This window comes from Balaenoptera borealis, assembly GCF_965194805.1.
Source record: "Balaenoptera borealis genome assembly, chromosome: 14".
Lineage (NCBI taxonomy): Eukaryota > Metazoa > Chordata > Mammalia > Artiodactyla > Balaenopteridae > Balaenoptera > Balaenoptera borealis.
The window spans coordinates 8324965-8347721 of record NC_138875.1 but is presented as its reverse complement, the minus strand read 5'-3'; the positions used below and the strand labels follow the sequence as shown (position 1 = coordinate 8347721).

The 22757-nt window shown below is 39.1% G+C and overlaps 1 protein-coding gene across 2 annotated transcripts in view; it reads right to left on the bottom strand.

Moving 5' to 3' along the window:
- Positions 1–2821, bottom strand: part of TMX3 (thioredoxin related transmembrane protein 3) — a 43611-nt gene extending 40790 nt beyond the window's left edge. Inside the window, exons 1-2 of one of the 2 annotated variants that reach the window (XM_082355259.1) lie at positions 2600–2821; positions 1541–1595 (exon numbers count right to left, since the gene is read on the bottom strand). In XM_082355259.1, coding sequence (XP_082211385.1) covers positions 1541–1595; positions 2600–2645 — 101 coding nt within the window. In that variant the 5' untranslated portion in view covers positions 2646–2821. Of the gene's footprint in view, positions 1–1540; positions 1596–2599 lie in introns of those variants that run through there. The other variant, XM_082355260.1, reaches the window with a different exon arrangement.
- Positions 2822–22757: the final 19936 nt, after the last annotated feature.

Here is a 22757-nt window from a genome sequence, read left to right as displayed (position 1 = left end):
AGAAGGCTTGCAGGGCCACTTCCTCCTCTGTGAAGGAGGGCCAGATGTGTTCTTCAGTTACCGGAAACTCACTACAGATGGGCCCAAACCGTTAGTTCACGGAGCACCCGGCCGAGAAAGGTTAGGGTCCTGGGCATCTGCACCTGCCCATCCCTGCTTCTGCCTCCTCCTTAAGCAGAGTCACGCTGTTAGGGCGTTCTTAAGGATCAGGTCTAGAGCGACACACCCTTCCAGGCACCATGAAGTTTAACAAAATCACCTCTGTGTTAACAATGGTTTCCCTGAGAACCAAAGTGCCCATCAAAAATCCACTAGGGCGCCCAATACCCATTAGCAAGGCTGCTGAGGGCCCCGTGGCATCTTTGGGCTTTCCGCTCTTCTAGAGCAGGACTGTGCCCAACTGACCACCCTGCTGCTGTACCAATTCTGTTGTGTACAGGTGGTTAATTAGGACAACAAGCCAAACTGAAAGTCACAATCGAGACTTTATTCACTTACTGCGACAGTGCAAGCCAAGAGGCAGAAAAAACAGGTGCCAGCCCTTCAGTGTTCCGTTTTTCTGGGCGGAACTGGAAGAGCCGAGGGGTCAGAGAAATTCACCTCACTGTTGAGGAGCCCTGAACCAAAGGCTTCTGCCTCTCTCAGGACCCATGGGCAGAGGGAGGGAGAAGGGAAAGGACAGGAGTGGAAAGGTACTGAGTCCAAGTGGAGAAAAGTGCCTCAGCCACACCCCTCAATAACGAGCTTCCCAGAGGAGGTTTTCCTAAGAAATGCCTTAGGTGAGGCCCCCAACAAGGAGGCCTTCACAAGAGGCAACTGGGCTAAGAATGAAGACTCGCACATGAGCACGGCTGCCCTGGGGGCCTGAGTCTATGACTACAACTCCCTCCAGAGACTGCAGGGCATTGGCTGTGCCCCAAGCCTGGTGTGGGGAGGGCAGCTTCCCGCTGGAGGCCTGCCAGGAAAAGCCTTGTAACTGCCTATGGTCAGGCCTGAAAGATCAATCACGCACAGGATTTTGGTCTGAAGCAGCACTCCTCACCTACTATAAGCAAGGCCTTGTGATTAATGCTGTGTTACGGCGTGGTTACCAAATTCCAGCCCCCACTGAGTAGTGACTAAGGCCAAAAGACTTAACAAATGTACAGGTAAAATGGTAAGACAGAAGAGTTTGCCAATTTTTTATTCTTATAACTGTTCATAAAACTCTTGAGCACAATCCCATTTCATACATATATAGCACTTAGGGCAACTCCTGGAACAAAACTGGTGCTACATTAGCATTGGTCATTACTGTCTCTGTTATTAAAAGATTACATTCACACTTCGCAGTACATTTGAAACTAATATAATATTGTAAATCAACTATACTTAAAAAAAAAAAAAATCTACCTCCATACAGAATTAGCAAATTATGTAGTGTAGATTAAGTGCTCAATAAAACAGGTGTTATTTAAAAAAATATTAGATTCATACAAATATTCAGATAACATCACAGTTGGAAGAAGTGAAGATACTATTTTAAAAAATATATACTCACGATTCATCTAAATCTTCTACATATCCTTTACAGAAAGCCATATCAAGTAAAAAAACTGAAAAAAAAAAAAGACAAAATGTATACAGTATAATAAATGCTGATTTATCTTTTGGCTTATATGCTTATTCACCTATAAAATGTTTTTGGTTTTTTACAGCCTACCAAAAAACTCATCATTCATCCATCTCAGGGCACAAATGATGCAAAAGCATAAGTACTGTAGTTCACCTGTTTAATAAATACTTACGACCGTATGGTGACAGCAAGTTCTACGTAGGCTAGTAAATCTGAGACACCGAATTTCTCTTTAAATATATGTTTATTTTCATTCTATTTTTCCTTTTTACCATTCCATCTTTTTGGAGTAGAGATGAAAATTGTTCTTCTATATTTCTTTTTCTCTAGTAACAATTATCTTCTCAGTATAAACTTCAAACGCCATTCAAAATACCGTTCCCCCCGCCCCCAAATTCATAGATAGAGACAAAATTGAGCTACACTCCTAATACTGATTACAGAACAGTGCGTGGCACGTAGAGGGAACTAAACGGCTGCCGTGTGAGTGGACACACTGAGGTGAGAACCAGGGTACCCGATGCCGGCCAGAGGATGAGAAAGGCCAACACGCCCGCAGGTCACTTCTCACATCGCACAGCCCCCGGAGGCCCGACCAGGACCCGTCCTTGAACCTCCCTCTCTTGGCCCCCGCGTGGGTAAAGAGTCTTCAGACGTGACAAGACTCAGAACCCAAAGGCAAAGCAGGTTTGGCCGCCAGCTGGGAAGGCAGCATCCTTGACACCCATCGACGGAGTCAGCGCTTCTGAAACTTCCTGCCGCACCGCGAACGGAAGCAAACGGAAAGCGCGGATGCCCAGCGAAGCTGCGCCGGGGAAGGACCCTAAGGCGTCCTCTCAGTCTCGGGACCCAGGCCCCGGAGGGCATCTCGGAGGCCCCGCAGGCCTCTCCCCACCCCGGGCCAAGATCCTGCCAGGCCCCCGCACCCGATCCCATCGGGGGAGGGTCCCCGCACCCGCCCGCATCGCCCCGCGCGGCCTTTACCTGTGGCGCAGACCCGCAGGGCGGCCCCGCGTCTCCGAGCTGCCATGCTCGCCGCAGAGGAGCTGCAAGAGCCGACTCTGCAGAGCGGAGAGAAAGAGACACCGGCGGCCGCCGCCTGCGCTCCCGGAAAGGGAAGCCGGCCTGCCTGGGCGCGGAAGGGAAGCTGCGCGGGGGCGGGGCAGGCCGGCCTCCACTACCCTCCTAGGACCCCGCCGACCTCCGCCTCTGAGCATGTGCGGAACTACGGCGCCTGCGCGGAACTGGGACGCCTGCGCGGTCGCGTCCTCGAAGCCTCTGCTCCGGGGACCGCCTCGGGGAGCGTGGGAACCTAGTGTAGGGGCGCTTTCCTGTGGTGGTGGAGTGTTGCGTGGGTGTGCGTGGGGGTCGGGGGCGTTTCCGGGAAGTTAAACGCCTGCTAGACTTTGAGCGGAAGCTGAGGGGGGCTGGCGACGCTTGAGGCTGAATCCTGCCGTCTCTTTCACCTGCTGCTCTTGAGCAGTTAGCAATCAAATTCGTGAAAAGAGGTGGGTGTTAGCAGTGGGTAGAAAGATGGAAGGCTCTGGGTGCTGCGTGACCTTACATATGTCTCCAGAATGAATTTGGAATTTTCTTTGCCCCTGTTTGCAAAATGCGAGGTCTGTCTCATTTTGCTCCATGAATGCGTTTTTGCCAAGAGTCCCCTTTTAAACAGTGTTCCTCTTGAAACCTGAAAACATGAAGCTGATCATGGGGTATTATTATTTTTTTTTGATGATTTGTTCCAGTTTCCTGATTTTTGAAATAAAATACTTACCAGAAAATATTTATATTGCTATCTGTTTTTCTGCATAACAAAAGTAATTTATAAAAGCCATCTAGTTTTATACGGTAGTGACTGCTGCGGAAACTACCTCTGACTTAATATGAAACTTTTATAGGAGGAGAAATAGCAGAGGATTTAGATTAAGTCAATTATTGAACGTGTGTTATGAGAACAGAAATGGATTATGATGTCAGCCCATTCACCGTAGGTTCAAAATTCCATCAGGCAGAAAGCTCATAAAACACTGCTATTCCTAATGACTAGAAGATTAAGTTATAATCTGATTGAGAGCAAACCCTAGGTTTCATCCCTTTTATGCATACAGCATAGTAGCCGGTGCAGGCATTCAGCAGATTCAAATACGTCGATTTTTAAATTGAGCATCTAGTTTATTCTAAAAGTTTAGCATATGTAAATATTTAATCCTCACGAAAGTTCTTGAAGAGTGTAAATGAGGACCAAGGGGCTCAGAAGCTAATTTGGTTAATAATTTAAAATGATGGAGTTGCCATTTGAAACAAAGTCCCAGACTCCAGAGCTGGAATTTTTTCTGTAACAGGACATGACCTCTCAGGATTTCTTTCTGCCCTGGAATTTTCTCCCTTTCTCTTCCTTGTCTCCTTTTTCAGTCATCCTATTTTGGCTAATGGTACAAATGTTTGACCAATTTCCCTGGAAGTTATGCTAGGTATTTCCCTACTTAATGTTTTCCATATTCAACTGCTCACCACATCTTGTTGCTTTTATTGCCTAAATATCTCTTCAATCTGTCCCCATTTTCTTCATCTCCATTATCCCCAGGTCAGAGTCTCATCTTCTCTTGCTTGGATAATTGAAATAGCCTCCTAATTGGGCTCCTAGCCTCTAGTTTCCCCTCTAAGGCACTCTGTGTGTCACTTCCTAAATGGATGTTTCAGAAATACAATTCAGAACTTTAATACAAAATCAGATTACTTTAAACTTTAACACTGCTCGCTGGGATACAGAATAAAATCATAGCTCTATACTATGTGCTAGTACTTTCATTATCTGTTGTTTCCTCTAATTTCTCCCCCATTAGTCCCATCCTCCACTAACTATGCAGCGCTCGCAACAGTTCCCTACTGAACCAACCTTGCTGTTCTCATCCCTTGCACTTTGTGTAAAATAATCTTCGTTAGTTAGATTGAATCTTATTACCATCAGTGTGTTTGCTATTTTAGCAAAAATCTCCTATGTTGCACTCTCTTTAAAAAAGGCTTTACTTTTTTAAAAGCAGTTTTAGATTCACAGCATAATTGAGAGGAAAGTACAAAGGTATCCCCCCAAAAGAAGCAGACTAAAAAATTCTCATTCTCATCTATTTCAAAATTCTGTCTTCCACAGTGTGTAAAAGAAAATATATTTTTTTAGAATTTTCATCACAGCTTAAATTAGCAGATGGAGCACAAGGAAACCACTCTTGACCCAGGCCTGTGCTTCCCAATAGCATAACCACTAGCCACATGTGGCTACTGAGCTCTTGAAATATGGCTAGTGAGATGCAGTTACTGAATACTAGTTTTATTTAATTTTGATAAAATTAAATTTTAAATTGATACTTGATTCAGTTACTGGAAAATGTTTATGTATGGCTGGAAAAACCTAAAAATACATTGGACTTTGAAAACAGTAAAAAAAAGAATGTAATGTTTCTCATTATCTTGATTATGTCGAAATTATAATATTTTAGGTATGAGATCATAAAATGTATTAAACTTAATTTAACCTGTTTCTTTTTATTTTTCAATGAGACTACTAGAAAATTTAAAACTACATATGTGGCTTGCATTATATTTCCATTGCACACTGCTGACCTAGACAACCTGAAAATAATCAGAATAGAGCATTGATCTGAAAATGGTCAAAACAAAACAAACTTTTTAAAGGTTTTTGTATAGAAAACAGGCTAAATTTACAAATGCTAAAACTTGTGTTTAGTAAGTTCATAGTACAATATGGAATACATTTTTAATTAAAAATGTGTGTTTTTCCTGATTATCTGTCTCCAGTGGTGATGAATTTCCCTGACATTTAGAAGGTTCTGTATTAAATATGACATGTTTTTAGGAATCCTTTCAAATTAACTACATATTATACATATATATGCCTTGTGTGTTATATATACACATCCTAACCAAAAGGCATGTACAAGGATGTCTATAGCAGGTCTATTTGTAATTGTAAAAAACTGAACAACTCAAATGTCTAATAGCAGAATGGATACTATAGCAATGTGCTATGTAGCAATAGAGAATGAATTAACTTTTGTGGAGGGAACTCCATCGATGCATCTCATGAACAAAATGTTGAGCAAAAGTGAGAAACCAAAGAAAGGTACTCACTACATGATATGATTTGAGCTTAAAGCTCTAAAAGCAGCGAATTAATCAAGAGTGTTAAAAGTCAGGGGTACAGCTAATGTTTTGTTTCTTGATCTGAGTGCTGTTACACAGATGTGTTTACTTTGTGAAAATGCATTGAGCTCTGTCCTTATGATTCATGTACTTTTCTGTATATAGACTCTAACCATAAAAGTTTAAAGGTAAGAATAAAACTATATATTTTTAAATGGAAAGATCATTGTACAGCATTAAAGCGGTGCTTCTCATATGTACTAAGCATCAGTGACCTGGAGAGCCTGATCAAACACAGTTTCCAGCCACTCCTTACAGACTCTGAGTCAGTAGTTCTGAATTTGTATTTCTCACAAGTTCCTGGGTGATGCTCTTGCTTCTGGTCTGCAGATCTCCTTTAGTGGTGTTGAGGGAAAATAAATTCAGAAAATACTATTAATTTTTAGATTGATTTGTGTAACATATATGAGGAAAAAAACTAGAAAAAATTACATTTTATAGTTGTTGTTTAATGGTTTTATTGTTAATTTTAAATGACAATTTTAAAAAGTTTTATTTTTAAATGTATCAGTTTTAACTTCTAATATGGGAAATACTGTTAGATACAACCCACATTTTTTAAAAAAAGGTCTTTGGAGTCCTCGGTATATTTTTAAGAATTTACAGAGGTCCTGAGACCAAAAGTTTGAAAACAAAGTAGACATTTATAGAACTCTACATTCAACAAGCAGGGAATGTATACACATGGAAAAAGTAAGAGAAAATCATATACCTAGTGTATCATAAAGTAAGTTTCAACAGATTGAAAAAAATTTGTCATTGCTAATATATTCTTTGACCACAACACAATTAGTTTATAAATCTATAACAAAAGAAAATATTACCCAAATCTAGAAATTTAAAAACACAAATAACATGTTTGAAAATGGTAGGAACTACAATATACTTAGAACTAAACAAGAAAGGAAAATATGCTTATTAAAATTGTAGGATGCAGGAAAATCTGTACATTTAGAGAAATTTATAGACGTAAATGTTCTTTTATTTTAGAATGAAAAAGAATGAAAATCAGTGAAATAAATATTCTCTTTAAGAAGTGGGAGAAACAACAGAAAAAGAAGGTTCAAAAGATAAAAAGGGACATTCATTTTATTTTATTGTGCTAGGAACTGTTCTATGCACTGAGAACATAGCATTGAACAAAGTGGACTCTAGTGAAGTTTATTTCCTAGTGGGTTATAAGAGTTATCACTTATGGCACATATATAGTCAGGCTGTGTTCTAAATGCTTTAAACCTTAACTCATTTAGAGAGATAGGGGAAAAAGATACAGTAGAGAGACTCAAAGAAGTCCTAAAGTGTGGTTTCTGAAGCAATCGATAAAATGGGTACATTTCTTGTTATAGTGAATCCAGAAATAGAGAAGATATGAAAGAGGATGAAGAAATGAAAATACATCTAAAGCATTCAGAAATCACCAGGATACAGGATGAATCATACTTCAGGCCCAGGGAAGTGGAAGTCATTTTAATCTTGGACCAGTTAAAGTAAGACAGCTCCTTCATTCATCCCATTCTTATTCCCTACATACCAAGTCTTGAAGGGTCAAGGCCCAGTTAGCTAGCTGGGAAAGGCAGAAGAGAGATGGTAAATCAAGACACTCTATCGCACTGCAAGTTTCCAGCCTACAACAGTCTCTTGGAGGGGAAGGAGAAAATGTTGCCATTATTGATTATTCAATAAACTAATTACTAATTAATAATATTAGGACCAAAAGAGGGGCATAAATATAGATAGCTGAGATTAAAAAGATCAACTTTATTGCAATATCTATGAAAAAATGAAATCGGAAAGTTATAAAAATTCAACATACCAAGATAGATTCTAAAACTAAAAAGACGGTAATTGGATAGCCATTAAAGAAATCGAATCAGAAGTTTGAAATTAAAAAGAAAATATGCTATACAACTTTTATGGAAAAAAAAATGTCTTACAAACTCTTCCAGAGAATAGAAAAATAGGTAACACTCCTCAGTTGGTTCAATAAAGCTTGTATAAACTTGGTAACAAAACCAGAGGAGGCCTGGAATGAGAAAGGAATTATACAGGTCAATTCATTCATGAACAAAAATGGAAAAAAATTCCAAATAAAATATTATCAAACCAGATGTAGCAAAGCACCAGAAAAACAAACGTGGGTTAACATTAGGGGGAAAAATTAGTGTAAATTTTGCATAGTAACAGGTAAAAGATGAAAAATATGTAGTCATTTAAATGATTAAATGCAGTGAAAGAATTTGATACCCGTCAACTCCCCAGTCATAATAGAAAATTAGGAATAGGACCATTCTTCAACATGATGTGCTGAGCAGGTTAATTTCTGACAGACCCGGAATCTGTCTGAACTGTATTGCTAAAGTTCCTGCATGACACTAACCTCTGGTTCCAACACGTGAAACATGCTGATTAGTGATGTCACTTTTGTAACCATGGTTTGGAGGAGTTTTAGGGTGGTTTTTACGAGCCTGTCAGCATTGTTTATTGGCAAGAATGAGATTGATGATTTGCATCTCCCCCCCTGGAAACTTATACTGTTAAGGCTGATTTTGTAGCAAGAATATGTGTAGAAGACCAGCAAAATATTTTATAACCCAGTGATATTCCATTTTGGGCTCCCTAGTTCCAAGGCATTCTATGCACGTGTAGATCTTTCTGATCCAAGAAAGAAAGTGCTTACAACCATGACCCTTATAGAAGATAGAAACTTGTACCAAGCCTTCCCAGACCCCTCGCTATGAGATAGTCTTTGGCAGTGATCTGAACCTTTATTTCAACACTATAGTTATATTGTATCCTTTTCCTATAGTAGAGTACAAATTTATAAGTATTGTTATTCTGGGGTCCTAAGCCGTCTTCTTTAGCAATCAAACACTCTTTTGGTACAGTTGGCATTAGACGTGGGATTGCTTAGAAGACTTCTGACTTACTTTTTGCTGAAAGTGTGGCTTAGGCATTATTTAGAAAGAAAAAGGATGATTCTGAGAAAGGGGATGAAAGTGAACTATTGGTGCAGAGGTGGTTTCCACACTTGGTTTGAAGTTGCACAGGCTTTGAAATCAGTTACTGATTATAAGACTTTCCATTGCAATCTAGAAATGATAGAACCTAAATGCCAAGAGCGAGCAAAATTAGAAGACAAGAGCAAACTGATGACAGGTTGGCTAAATCCGTTCCAGTTGAAGCTTGTAGTGTTAGCAAAAGTAAAGGTTCAGAATATCCTTGGGTTGAGTTTCATCCTCTTTGGCTAGCAAGTGGAGCTCCAACCACAGGAACCTGGGCAGTATAACTTCTGATGGGTCAGTTTAGCCTGGGAGACCCACTACAGCCAAGAAGGTAATCCAGGCAGGGCCAGTAGATGATGGAGGGCAGGAAACCAGTGGAGTAAGGGATTAATTAGTAACAAAGTGGAGGCGTTTTGTAAATTGTTACAAGCACTGTCCTGATGACCCTTGTTAAAATGGCTCCTGAGAATTTTAGATCAAGTTGCAGTGTCTCTGGCTTGGAACACTGTTGAGTAGAGGGGGTTGTTTGCATTCATCCCTGATCCTCTTGGCTGCTATCTTTGTGGGGCTAGTTCTAGGAAAAATCATTGCTGACGAGAGTGGATTAGGACAGGAGCTATTCATTCCTAGAATGAATAGAAGAGAAGAGTAATTACTCTGTCCTTCCCTTGTCATTGAAATGTCAGTATCTACTGAAGCTGCAGAAATGCTGCTGATGCAGGCAGCGCTGGACCGGCTCTGTGACAGTGAAACAAACTCACTATTTGATGCCTCTCACCCAGGTTGTGATACAAGGCGTCCCACCGTATGTGATTTTGGTCTTGAGACCTCAGAGGATGTAAAAGAGGCAGTTTTGGATCTTTAATCCCAGCTTCCTCCCATAAGACTTCAAGATAATACAAATGTTAGGGTTTTACCAAAAAAAGTAATCAAAACAAGCAAAGGGCAAGAATTCAGGACCTAATGGTGTGGAAGTCTTTAGATGGTTAATTTAAAATGGCATTAAAAAGGAGGAAATTGGATAGAATTTTATATGAAGCCAAGGAAACACAACTGTCTCTCCTTGAACTTCCCAAGATATAAAAATATCAAAGCAGAAATGCTTGTCTTGTCCAAAATTAGGGGAAATTCAGATAGAGAAAGGTTCTCATGAGCCTACAGCATCGAGTTTCCAAAATGCACACATTTACTACTAAGGCAAGGTATGGGTTTTCTATTACTACTTCTTGAAACAATAGAATTTACTATCTCATGGTTCTGTAGATTAGAAGCCTAGTAAGCTCAGCTAGTTTCCTTGCTCCAGGTCCCACAAAGCGAAAGTCAAAGTGTCAGAAGGCTCTGGAAAAGAACTTACATGCTCATTCCAGTTGCTGGTAGAATCCACTTCTATGTGGGTGTGGAACTGCAGCCCGTTTCCTTGCTGGCTGGTGGCTGGGAGTTCTTCTCAGCTTCTAAAGACCACCTACATTCCCTGACTGTGGTCCCCTTCAAAGCCAGCAGCAGTCGATCCAGTCCTCATGCTTCAGATCTCTCTAACTTTCCCTTCTGCTGCAACTCTCTGGCTTCTGCCTTCCTCTTCAGTTTTCAAGGGCTCATGTGGCTACACTGGGTCCACCTGGCTAATCCAGGATGCTCTCGCCATTGTAAATTCACCTGATTAGTAACCTTAATTCCATCTTTAAAGTTCCTTCAGGGAGGTGCCTAGGTTAGTTTTCAACTGAATCAACAAGGTATGTGAATCTTGATAGGACACCTTTAGAATACTGCAAACCACAAGCAGGAAGAGAGGAAGAGCATGACATGAAGGATGGGCTCTCCTGACCAATTCCTGTGCGAGAACCAAGGCCTTTTAGAAATGTGTGGGTGAGATGGCCTGCCAATGGAGAAGAAACTCTTTTAGGTCAGCTGGATACAGGAGCACTGCCTTGGCCTGCTTGTGAGCCCCTTGGGGAGGTGATAGAATTAATTTAGGGGAATAGAGAGATGCTACTATAAGAAGAATAAAAATTAAAGTCATTAAAAGTTGGAATAAGTGATTTTCAAAATTCTGCTGTGGGGGTAACTTCCTCACCTGAATGTATCATTGCTGTCTATGTAGTCCTTGACTAAAAATCCTTCCCTGTACTGAGTAGAACAAGGAAGATAAACAACTTGTAGATCTGCCCTAAATCCAGTAGTAACTGGATTTGAATAATGGGAGCCCTTAGAGTTTTGAAGTGGTTAATTTGAACCACTGTCATGTGCCTACAGCCACAAAAATTATCGTCCTAATTAAGGACAGGTGTGTTGATCCCACACCCTCACTCCACAGTAACCTGATGTTGCCCGTGAGGAAGATGATGGATCGTGGAGGCTGACCCAGGGCTACAGGAGACTCCAGTAAACAGCAGCCCTAATAGCTTCTGCAGTCCCCAGTATGGTCCAGACTATTCAACTGCTACCCATTATTCAACAAGCTAAAGATGACCGGTTTTCCATAGTTGACTTGGCTAATGCCTTTTTTCAATATCGGTTCCTAGGGAGTGTCATCCACAGTGTGCATTCACGTGGAATGGTTTCCAGTGTACATTTGCCTCAAGGATATTTGAACTCCCTTAAGTACTGTCACAAGTATAGTGAGGCAGATCTAGTGTAATACAGCTAGGTTACAGTGTTCTAGTGCTCAATAGAGATGACATTATGATTATTTCTGAAACGGAGAATCAACCTGAAAGCAACTTTACTATGATCATATGACTGATGGAAGATGGTTTATGAACCCTGAAAAGAATCCAGAACCTTGCATAGACTGTAAACTTTGGGAGGATTATATGGGCTGGAGTGTGCTGTGATACACTGCAGACCACTAGGAATACAATGTTCTTGTTCCCCAACCTCCGTTATTAGACTAGACAAGAGGCCTAATGCCTAATAGGCCTACTTGCTTTTGGAGAAATCATATCCTCCACTTAAAGACACTATTGGGCCTAATTAATTTACATCACCTGGGAAAAGGTCATTTTTGGTTAGCAGCTTGAACAACACAAGCTTTCTTGAAACTGCAGAGGCTGTAGCTCAAACTATCCTGTGTGGACCGTAATGGACTGAATTGTGTTGGAGCTTTAAATTCATATGTTGGAGTGCTAATGCCCAATCTGATGGTATTTTGAGGTGGGTGTTTGTGAGGCAGTTAGGTTTAAATGAGATCACAGTGGGCATATGATGGAGCCAGTGTCCTTATAAGATCAGGAAGAAACCAGAACTCGTGCTCTCTCTCTCCACCACGGGAGGATTCAGAGAGAAGTCAGCCACCTGCAAGCCAGGAGGAGGGCCATACCAAAGCCCAACCATGCTGCTCTCCAATGTTGGGTTTCCAGCCTCCAGAATTGTAAACCTTTGTTGTTTAAGCCACCCAGTTGGTGGTATTTTGTTACAACAGCCTGAACTGACTGAAGTAGCTGGTTTCACAGGTTCTCATCTGGAGAGGAATTTACCTCAAGATGAATCATACCTCACATCTCACCACGTCTAATTTAGATGAGACTTTGGACTTATTTAGAGTTGATGCTGGAAGGAGTTAGGATTTGGGGGGCTGTTGGGATGGGTGAATGTATTTTGCATGCAAGAAGGACATGAATTTGGGGGATCCAGAGGCATAATGTTATAGACTGAATGTTTGTGCCCCCCTGCAAATTCATATGTTGAAGCCCTAACTCCTAATGTGATGGTATTTGGACATGGGGTCTTTGGGAGATAATTAGGTTTAGATGAGGTCATGGGGCAGGTGGGGCCCCCATGTTGGGATTAGTGTTCTTATAGGAAGAGGAAGAGACAGGAGCGCTCTCTTTCCCCCATATGAGGAAGTCACTTGCCTACCAGGAAGAGAGCTTTCATCAGAAACTCACCATGCTGGCACCCTCATCCCAGACTTCCCAGCCTCGAGGCCTGTGAAATAAATGTCTGTTGTTTAACCCACCCAGTCTATGATATTTTGTTAAAAGCTGCCTGTGCTGACTAATACAGACACCAATGTGGAAATGATATTCAAAGTGTCAACTACCTGCCTTCATGCAGGCTCAAGTCTTCTTGGCAAAAGCCCATAATCATGGTCAACTAGAAAATTATCTTATACTGCTCAGATACACTGTGATGTATTTCTTTTAAAGATAGTTACTAGCTAGTTATTGGGTGTTTACCATGACAGCCCCATTAACTGAAGAACATAAAATTATATCAACTGCTGAATTACCCCCATGTCATGAGTAGTATCAAAAAAGCATCCCAACAAGAAGGGAAATGTTGAATTCCTTCATAAAATGGAAGGGATATTACAGCCATGATACACAGTGGGACTCAACCTTTTCATAACTTATTCATGAGCAAGTAGCCTGTTTTCCACTAGGACCTCCGAAAAGGCCATCTGAAGACTTGTCTGCTGCTCTTACTGATGGGCCTCATCATTCCAGCAATTTCCCAAGGATATAAGGGACTTGGCCTGATCCACAGGTGGCAGTTCCAGAATGGAGAGCCATGGCTCCATGAGGAAAATAGCTGTCCTGTGTCCAGCAAATCACAAACCCTTCACAGAAGAAGGCAAAAGCAAGTCAGCAGCCCGGTGGGCTGAGCTACAGGCCCTATTCCTGGCAGTAAGAGAACTGGACACAAGTAAAATCCCCGCAATTACGTGCTTATTGAATCTTGAATGGTTGCTTATGGACTTGCAGTTTGGTCTGGTAAGTGGACATAGATAACTGAATGATAAAGAGACCCCTGTGTCACGTACCATTCTTCAGAAATCACTATGGCAATCCTGAGTGCAAATCAAAGTAGAACTCTTGCTCACCAAATAATTCTTTCTAGTTTCTGAAGGTGACTGGAATCAAGTTGATGCTCTAGTTCTATTACTTGAAGTGGCAAAGTGGGCCCAGGAAAGGAGTGGACATAGTGGAACTCAAGCCATGCAGTGATGGGCTGAATGGCAACATATACCACTGGGCTCTGCTGAAGTTCAAATAGTTCATAAAATTATGGTGCTTTCTAATAGGAAAAGCAGCATTTGCAGCTATTTCTGAGAAATATTCCTAGGGGAGAAGGTTCAGCACATAGCAGATTACACTGACTCTTTTCCTATTCTTCGAAGAGGACTCGAATGGAATATGCAGGTGTGATATTTATTCTTGATTTGCCTTTGTATACCCAGGAACTGAAACCACTGCTGCTAATAGTACCCAAGGACTGAACAAAAGAAATAAAAATACTGGGCCAGTTTGGTCCTCCTAGTTATTGGGTTAGCCAAAAAGTGCCTTCAGTTTATAAATAAAAATAAAAGACACGTTTTTCATTTTCACCAAGAACTATTGAACAACGTATTCACCCTTTTCTTCCACTACCTTTTGCCATTTTTCAGGCAACTTCATAATTCCATCTTCCCAAAACTTTTTATCTTTTTGAGCAAAGAACTGTTCAAGGTGCCTTTTACAGTTTTCCAGGGAATAGAAGTTTTTTCCATTAAGAGAATTTTGTAAAGACCTAAGTAAGTGGAAATCCAAAGGTGCAATGTCTGGTGACTATGGCAGATGAATCAGAACTTCCCATCCAAGATTTGACAGTTTTTACCTGGTCATTAAAGAAACATGCGGTCTTGTGTTATCCTGATGGAAGGTTATGCGTTTTCTGTTGACTAATTCTGGATGCTTTTTGTCGAGTGCTGCTTTCAGTTGGTCTAATTGGGAGCAGTACTTGTTGGAATTAATCGTTTGGTTTTCCAGAAGGAGCTCATAATAGAGGACTCCCTTCCAATCCTACCAAATACACAACATCACCTTCTTTGGATGAAGACCAGCCTTTGGAGTGGTTGGTGGTGGTTCATTTCGCTTGCCCCATGATCTCTTCCATTTCATATTATTGTACAGTATCCACCTTTCATTGCCCGCCACAATTTGTTTTAAAAACGGAACGTTTTCATTACGTTTCAGTAGAGAATCGCATGCGGAAATACGGACAAGAATGTTGTCTTCACTTAACTTATGTAGAACCCAGATATCAAAGCGATTCACGTAACCAGGCTGGTGCAGTGATTTCCAACACTTGATTTGACTATTTTGAGTATGTTGGCTATCTCCCACGTGGGATAACGTTGACTGTTCTCAATTAATGTCTAGATTTGATCGCTATCAACTTCAACTGGTCTACCCGACCATGGAGCATAATCCAGGGAGAAATCTCCAGCATAAAACTTCACAAACCACTTATGACATGTTCGATCAGTCACAGCACCTTCTCCATACACTGCACAAATCTGTTTTTGCATTTCAGTTGTGTTCTTACCTTTCTTGAAATAATAAAGCACAAAAGGCGTGAAAATGTTACTTTTTTTCTGCCATCTTCAATATTAAAATGACTACACAAAAACTCACCAATTTTGATGTCTTTTTTTAAATGCACGCTGATATGACAGCCGTCACATACAATCTAAAAAAATTGTTTTGAATGAAGTTAAAGACAACTAAGTGCTACTAGAGCCATCTTATGGAAAAAAATGAACGAACCTTTTGGCCAACCCAATACATTCCTCAGATCAAGATAAAGCTTTAACCTGCAAACCAAGAATATGTTGCAGCTGTGCTACCATGTTATCTCCTCAGCCTTAGGCGCAGCTGGTGGGGCCTGAGTCGGCAGAACAACCTGGTCTGTTGTCTCGTGCCTTGAGAAGCCTCATCCATTTCCATCATTGCATGCTAAAAACTGTATTTTCTGTGGGTGTTAATCATGCTCAAAAGGTTGGGAAGTACCAGATACATAACAAGGGTCAATAACTTATACTCATCATTATAAGGGTAAAAAAATAAAAAATAAAAGAATTTCCTTTAATATCAGGAACCAGATTAAAAGTTTATTATTATCACACCTATTGGATATTGCACTGAGAGTCCTGGCTAAATAAAGTCCTAGTAAAATAAAGAAGAAAAGGAGATAGCAAAAGGATGGGAAGAAAAGGAAACAGTTATTAATCCTAGATAAAGCTACGTATATTGAAAATTTTAAAAAGATTTCATGCAAATTATTAGCACTAGTCAAGTTTCAGCAAAATGTCTAGGTTAAGATCATTATGGAAAAATTAATTGTATTTTTTTAAAATAGCAATAAGGAGAAAACATACATTTAAAAAACATATCACTTAGTAACAAAAAATTTTGCCTTTTTTGTTAAATAAGACTAAGAGGTATGATAGCCATATGGATAAAATTATAAACATTATTTAAATAATCTAAACAAGACACCAATAAATGGAAAGATAAAACACTTTAGTGTATAGAAAATGCAACATTACACAGGTATCTGTTATTCCCAGATTGCCTATCATTCAATGACATTTCATTGAAAATCTTAAGTGTTTTATAAGGATCTTGACATGCTGATTTTAAAATGTGTATAGAAGAGCAAACCTCCAAGTATATCCAAGATGTTCATACAGGAAAAGAATAAGGTGAGAGAATTTATTCTGCTGCATATCAAGACTTAAAGCCATATGAGGATGATATGGTATCAGCACAGGGAAAATTGATCAATGGAATAGAATAGACAGCCCAGAAACAGACTCTGCATAAATGCAAAGGACATGTGACAGAGAGAACATTGAAGAAAACTATGATAGAACATATTGTGCTGAGACGGTTTCATATGCATAAAGACAAAGCAATTCATTTGGATCCACATCTTATACCGTTAACAAAAATTCATTCCAGCCTGAAAGAAGGCAAATGGACAAGCAATATATTAAAACCTTTAGAAGAATATATAAGAACATATTTGACTCAAAGCATTTCTTAAACTTGCTAGTCAAAAGGAAAGTTGATACAGTTGTTGAAAGACACTATAGAAAAAGTGAAAAGCAACAGAGTTGGAAATGTTACGTGCAACATAGATAACTAAAAAAGGATTAGTTAAAAAAATCAATAAGAAAAAATACAAAGCACATAATAATGAGCAAAACACACGACCAGGCATTTTACAAAAAGGAAACACAAATATCAAACAATTTTCAAAATGCTCTACTTCATAAAAAGGCATTAACTTCACTGGCATACCATTTGGCTTTCATTTTGTATGTGGTTGTGGAACATTGGGAATTCTCACACCCTGTGAGTAAAATTTATTTATGAAGACAGTTGACCTAAGGTTCTCTTAGATGTTTTAATCCTGAATATAAAATGTAAGGTTTCATCTAAATAAACTCCTTGATTACATATCTCAGATTAGATTCCAAGCTATCGTAATAGGTCAGATTCTCTTAGAAATGCAAAAATATCAATGCTCTATTTTAACTTACACAAAAATACCTATATTTACTAAATCTCCCTAAGGTTGAAAGGGGCTAACCCAATTATGGAAGTCAGTTAATAGTCTAGTTAATTAGGTTATTCACTTCTAGAGAATTTGCCCAGGGGAATAAACTTAGATTCTTGTCGATCTGAAGAAACACTTTAAACCTTTTTAGTTATTATAATTCCTTCATAATTTCAACAGAGGATTGACTCACGTAATTCTGTCTGCTCATAGAAGTCTGCAGCTCCACCCAGGATAAGTAGCTGATTAGAACACTTAGATCTGTAAATATCTTTTCCTCTGAATTTTAAGGACTTTTAAACATTAATGCAATGTTGGACTCATTCATATTCTTAAAAACATACAAATCTGACTGATTTTAAAAATGATAGATTGATCATAGTTGTCATATGTCTTCAATCTGACTGCATGTCTCACTTATAAGGCCATTTCCTTGAGTCAAAAAATGTCTTTTAGGTGATATATTTAATGCTTACTAGATTGTGTATCATTCATCAATATGATCAATGTGTCAACAATAACTAATAAGATCCAGTAGGAATATATTCTGATCTCTTGACCTTCTTCAAGAAGGTGTATTTAATTAATATTTATCTTTTTATGTATCATGGACTCAGGACTTTAATAGATTTAATGTATTTCAGTTAACGGCAGTCATTATTCTGTTTTTGATGCTCATCTTGTCACAAGCAAACCTCTATAATTTGGTTCCTGTTCTCTTTTGATCTGATTTCACTAACCCTTGAATGAAACCTTGGCTTCTGATAAAGAAGTTCTACATTCTTTTATACCTTCCTTCCCCAGACGTGGAATCAATTATCTTTCCAAAAATCCTGCTTCCTTTTCATGGAAAATTAATTTTAGAAACTATAATCTGGGCTTTCATTTACGTATTAGGCTGGTCCCTTCTGAGATGCCATTGCCTTTAGGTCATTTCGCTAGACAGAGGGAGAAACCATTAATTTTATTAATATATATATGTAAATATATATCTGTTATATAATATGCTACATAATAATGTTAATTCAGGTATATATCAATTGTCAAATTCATTTAGAGGAAAGCTCTTCAGACAATTGTTCCACTTTGAACGTCTGAACACCATTTCCACTTAAATTAAAATTCAGAAAATTATTTGAATTGGTATAGTTCAAGCTCTTTTTGGAGGAAATATATATTTCCTGATGTTTTTCTTTCAAATAAAAGTAATTTCTCAATCCTCTGACTTTAGTATTCTAAAATCACTCAGAGGAACTGTCTTCATTTTGGTACATGTTCAGTTACTCAAGTGTTAAAATTCAGAGAGTGGAAGAGTTAATTTCAATAAAATATAGTGCTTTGGGGAAGAGATCCTGAATCTCCTTTATGTAGGCCAGGCAGAGTTTGCTGGAATTCAGGGCTTTTATGTGAGTACCCTGTGTATTTTAAGTGTTTCTGGTATTTCTAAGATGGACCCCACAAAGGGTTCAGAAAACAGTAATCATACCTTGAGGTCTTATTCCTCTAAATGGGTGTTTGGCATTTCTTGAGAGCTTTTGTAGGAAGGTCTCCTGGTTATCTTTCTTTTGTAACTCTCACCTGCCCACAGATAATATGATTTCATGTATTCAGGGTTGAAGTTTTCCAGTTCTCTCTTATATGTTTCAGAATATCGTGGCTCTCAGAATCATGGATAGAAAACCGTAATTTTGCGTCATCCCTGCCATGCCAGTTGCACATTTACAGACCTGGCTTTATAAAGGTTTAGCATCGATGGAACCCAGTCAGGGCCTGATCTGACCTGATCTTTGGACTGGGAATGTCCCCTAGAGTGATCTAGGCTAGGGACAAGAGGAAGACGTCCATTTTATAAGGAGAACTATATAGAGGTGTAAGAGCTGGGGAAAAGGTTATGCAGAGGCTAAACAAACTCAATTTGTGATCCGTATGTGAATTCACAAGTCTTTTTGCACTAAAGCAGCTCAGAAATGAAGCCAAAGGCCAACCAGGTCAGCCTCAGGCAGTGACGGGGAGATACGAGATGGGTCTGAAAGTAAGATGCCAATTACTCATACCTCTGGCATACTTAATCTTTGTTGTAGAAAATAAGACCACATATTCAGACTTAAAAATAAGTATTGTTCACTAAGAAACACATGAAGAAATAAATGAAGGAAAGGAGAGGAATACACATCACATATTACTTTCTTAATGTATCAAAATTACAAATCTGGTTGTTTAAGTCCCTTTGAGAATTACGTTGTGGTTACTGGGAACAGACAGGGAAGAGAAGATACTGTGATAGTAACCAAGGGAGAGGAAGGCTGAACTTCGGGTCATAAGTTTGGAAATTTCAAAAAGTTCTTTGAGAGAGGCACTGAAGATGTAGATTTCAACGGGATCATAGAAGTTTTTCTAATAAAATATTAAGGAGCTATCATTTTGTTGAGACTGTATTGCTCACACTGCTGACTACTTAGGGATTGAGTTCTTGATAATTTGGCTTTGCCATGCAAATCCTATTTTTGAAGCACAGCAAAATTATTTGTCAAAGGGCTCATGGCATGTGTTACTATGTAACACTCATAGCAACTTCAAGTGTTATGAATTGGTAACTCTTCTTTATAGACAAGTAAACTAAGACTTTGGAAATAAACTACCAATAACTTTCCTAAAATGAGAACTTACCTAAAAGGTCTTCCAACCAACCGTCTCTATAATTTCAATTATTAAAAAAGAAAATTTATACTTGATCGCCTGTGTTTACTTCTATTTTGTGATATTTCCTTCATAAGAGCTAAGGTGGTTTCTATCCACCTGGAAGGACCCTTAGGTTCAAATTTTGGTTAATCGTGAGAATGGCGACATCTGCTGGAACCATGGGTTTCAACATCAAAGAGCAACTGACTACTGTTATTTGCCCAAGTTGTGCCTGCATTTCCCAGGAGAGGTTACAGATACACATACAAATAAATGGAGAATAACAAAGTCCATGCTTTATTTATAATAAGGATTTATTATGGACAAAGCCTGTCTTTTTAAGGCAAGAGTTTCAAAGAGCTGAAACCTTCTACAGTATCTTTGCAAAGAGACACACAATAACAAGAAGCTTAAAAAGCCAGAGAAAAAGCATTTAGCAGTGGTTGCTATAGTTGCAAAAATAAACCTGTCCTCTGGGAAGAACTGAAAAGAATAGTTTGCTGCCCCTGAGGAAGCTGGTTTCAGGGCTCATTAAGAGGCCCAGGGTGACAAGAGATACCTAGCTTGGAAAACACAAACAGCTAGAGAAGTGTCCTCTGTAAGTGTATTTATTACACAAGGCTGCAGCATCAGAAGTCGAGATTAGCCAAAACAGCAGGGGACCAATATATGTATTATTTTAAATCCAACCTGCATTTTAGAGTCAGCCTGATGCAGTATGTTTTGAATGCCACAAGATGACAATAGCAAGCGATTACTGTCATCACCTTGCTTAGGGAGAAATTTTATGTATCACGTATATTTAAACCACTAATAGGAATCCACAAATGCCAAGGGTTTTATGTGTAGTGACTCAAATGTCATAATTTTCAGTCTATTTCAGATTTAAAGCAATGCTTCCTAAACTCTTCTCAAAATGAGTTTCTCCCATTTATTTCCATGCAGACTTTTATAAATGTTAACCTTTCCAGATATTTCTTCAGGCCAAAGATCACAACCATATAAGTGCATTTCTTGAAAGAAACACTTGATCATTTTATGTACCATTCTCTAGTAAAGTTCCATCTTATTTCCCACAACCTGGCAGGACAAAGAGGGAGTGAAAGGTATGAGTAGTTACATTGTCTTCTTCCTCCTCTACCTGCTGATACTGTCTAGAATTTAGAACAGAGCTTTTATGGGTATTCTTTCTTTTGCATTTCTTTGGCATTTGGTTTTTTTACACTACACAATACTTTATGATGTCATGTGATCATCATTCCCATATCTCTTGAAGCAACTCATTTTAGTATTTCCTTCATGAGTGTTTATAAAGGACTTCTTAATTTAGACAATTATCTGAAGCCTTATATTGTTGATATATATATTTTTATTATAACAACATATTTAAAAGGACATTTGCTTGGGCATATAATTTTTTAAAAAATATTTTCCATGTCTCTATTTGACTTTCTTTTTTAAATTTTATTTATTTTTGGCTGCATTGGGTCTTCATTGCTGCGCGCAGGCTTTCTCTAGTTGCAGCGAGCGGGGGCTACTCTTTGTTGCAGTGCGCAGGCTTCTCATTGTGGTGGCTTCTCTTGTTGCGGAGCACGGGCTGTAGGCGCGCGGGCTTCAGTAGTTGTGGCACGTGGGCTCAGTAGTTGTGGTGCGTGGGCTCGGTAGTTGTGGCTCACGGGCTCTAGAGCGCAGGCTCAGTAGTTGTGGTGCACGGGCTTAGTTGCTCCGCGGCATGTGGGATCTTCCCGGACCAGGGCTGGAACCTGTGTCCCCTGCATTGGCAGGTGGATTCTTAACCACTGAGCCACCAGGGAAGTCCTGGGTATATCATTTTATACCCAAAATTCTTTTCCTTAAATATTAAAAAATCATTCTACTTCTTGTTTTCTTGTGTCCGTTTTTTTGTGTGTGTGATTCCTAATGTCTTTCTGATCTTTGTTCCTTTGCAGGTGATCTGCTCTAACACACTGTAAGCGTTATAAATTTATCTATGTCTTTGATGTACTTAAATTCCACTGTAGCATTTCCTGGTGTACTGTTTTTTGTTTGTTTTTGTTTTTTATATAACCTGTTTGGCATGAAGGCAGATCTGGTAAGGAAACTCGAGTGCACACACACCCATGACTTTCCTGGACACTTCTTACCCGGGGGTCTCACCTAGCTGCAGGTTTCCATATGTCCAGGACTCTCTAACAAGAAGTCCTTTTTTTGGTAAGTGACATGTGAGATACAGTATAAACTCACCCATTAGGAACGCCTAATGTTGTAACATCTGTGTTGCTCACAATAGTTCTAACTGAACATTTTTATTTGCAAAGTATGTCTTTTGCGTTTTCTTCTAGAGATTTTATTCCATTCTTTGAACCTTACGTTAGAGCGACATCATGTGGCGGGATGAGATTATGCAGGCAGCCTTATTGGTAACATCACCTGTTTAATCTAGTTACCAGATACACTTTTTCTAACAGCTCTTTTTTGCCAAATACCATACCTTTTTGTACATAAACAATATTTTATCACTGCATAATAGAGTTAAACTGGACAAAAATTTTCAGAATTTTTTAGAAATATTTTTTTGAAATAAGTATTTGGAGTAACAAAAGGCTGTCCTATGACAAACACCAATCAAAAGTGCAAAATTCCCCGGTGGATGTCATTTTTGAGAAAGTCTCAAATTTAAAATTATTTAAAATTTGAATCCTAGTCCCATCTTGAAATTCTGTGGGTTCCCACCTTTTTAAAGAAATGTGAATTTTTTTTGTTCATCAAAACAATGATGATAATCTTAAATATTGAGCCCAGGAATGACATCTGTAAAACACGAAGATCTCTCCCCAGCTTGAGAGTAAATTCATGTTAACTGAGTGTGAGCCAACATAAGACCTGTCTGACTTAAGTAGTGTTTTTGTAGTACT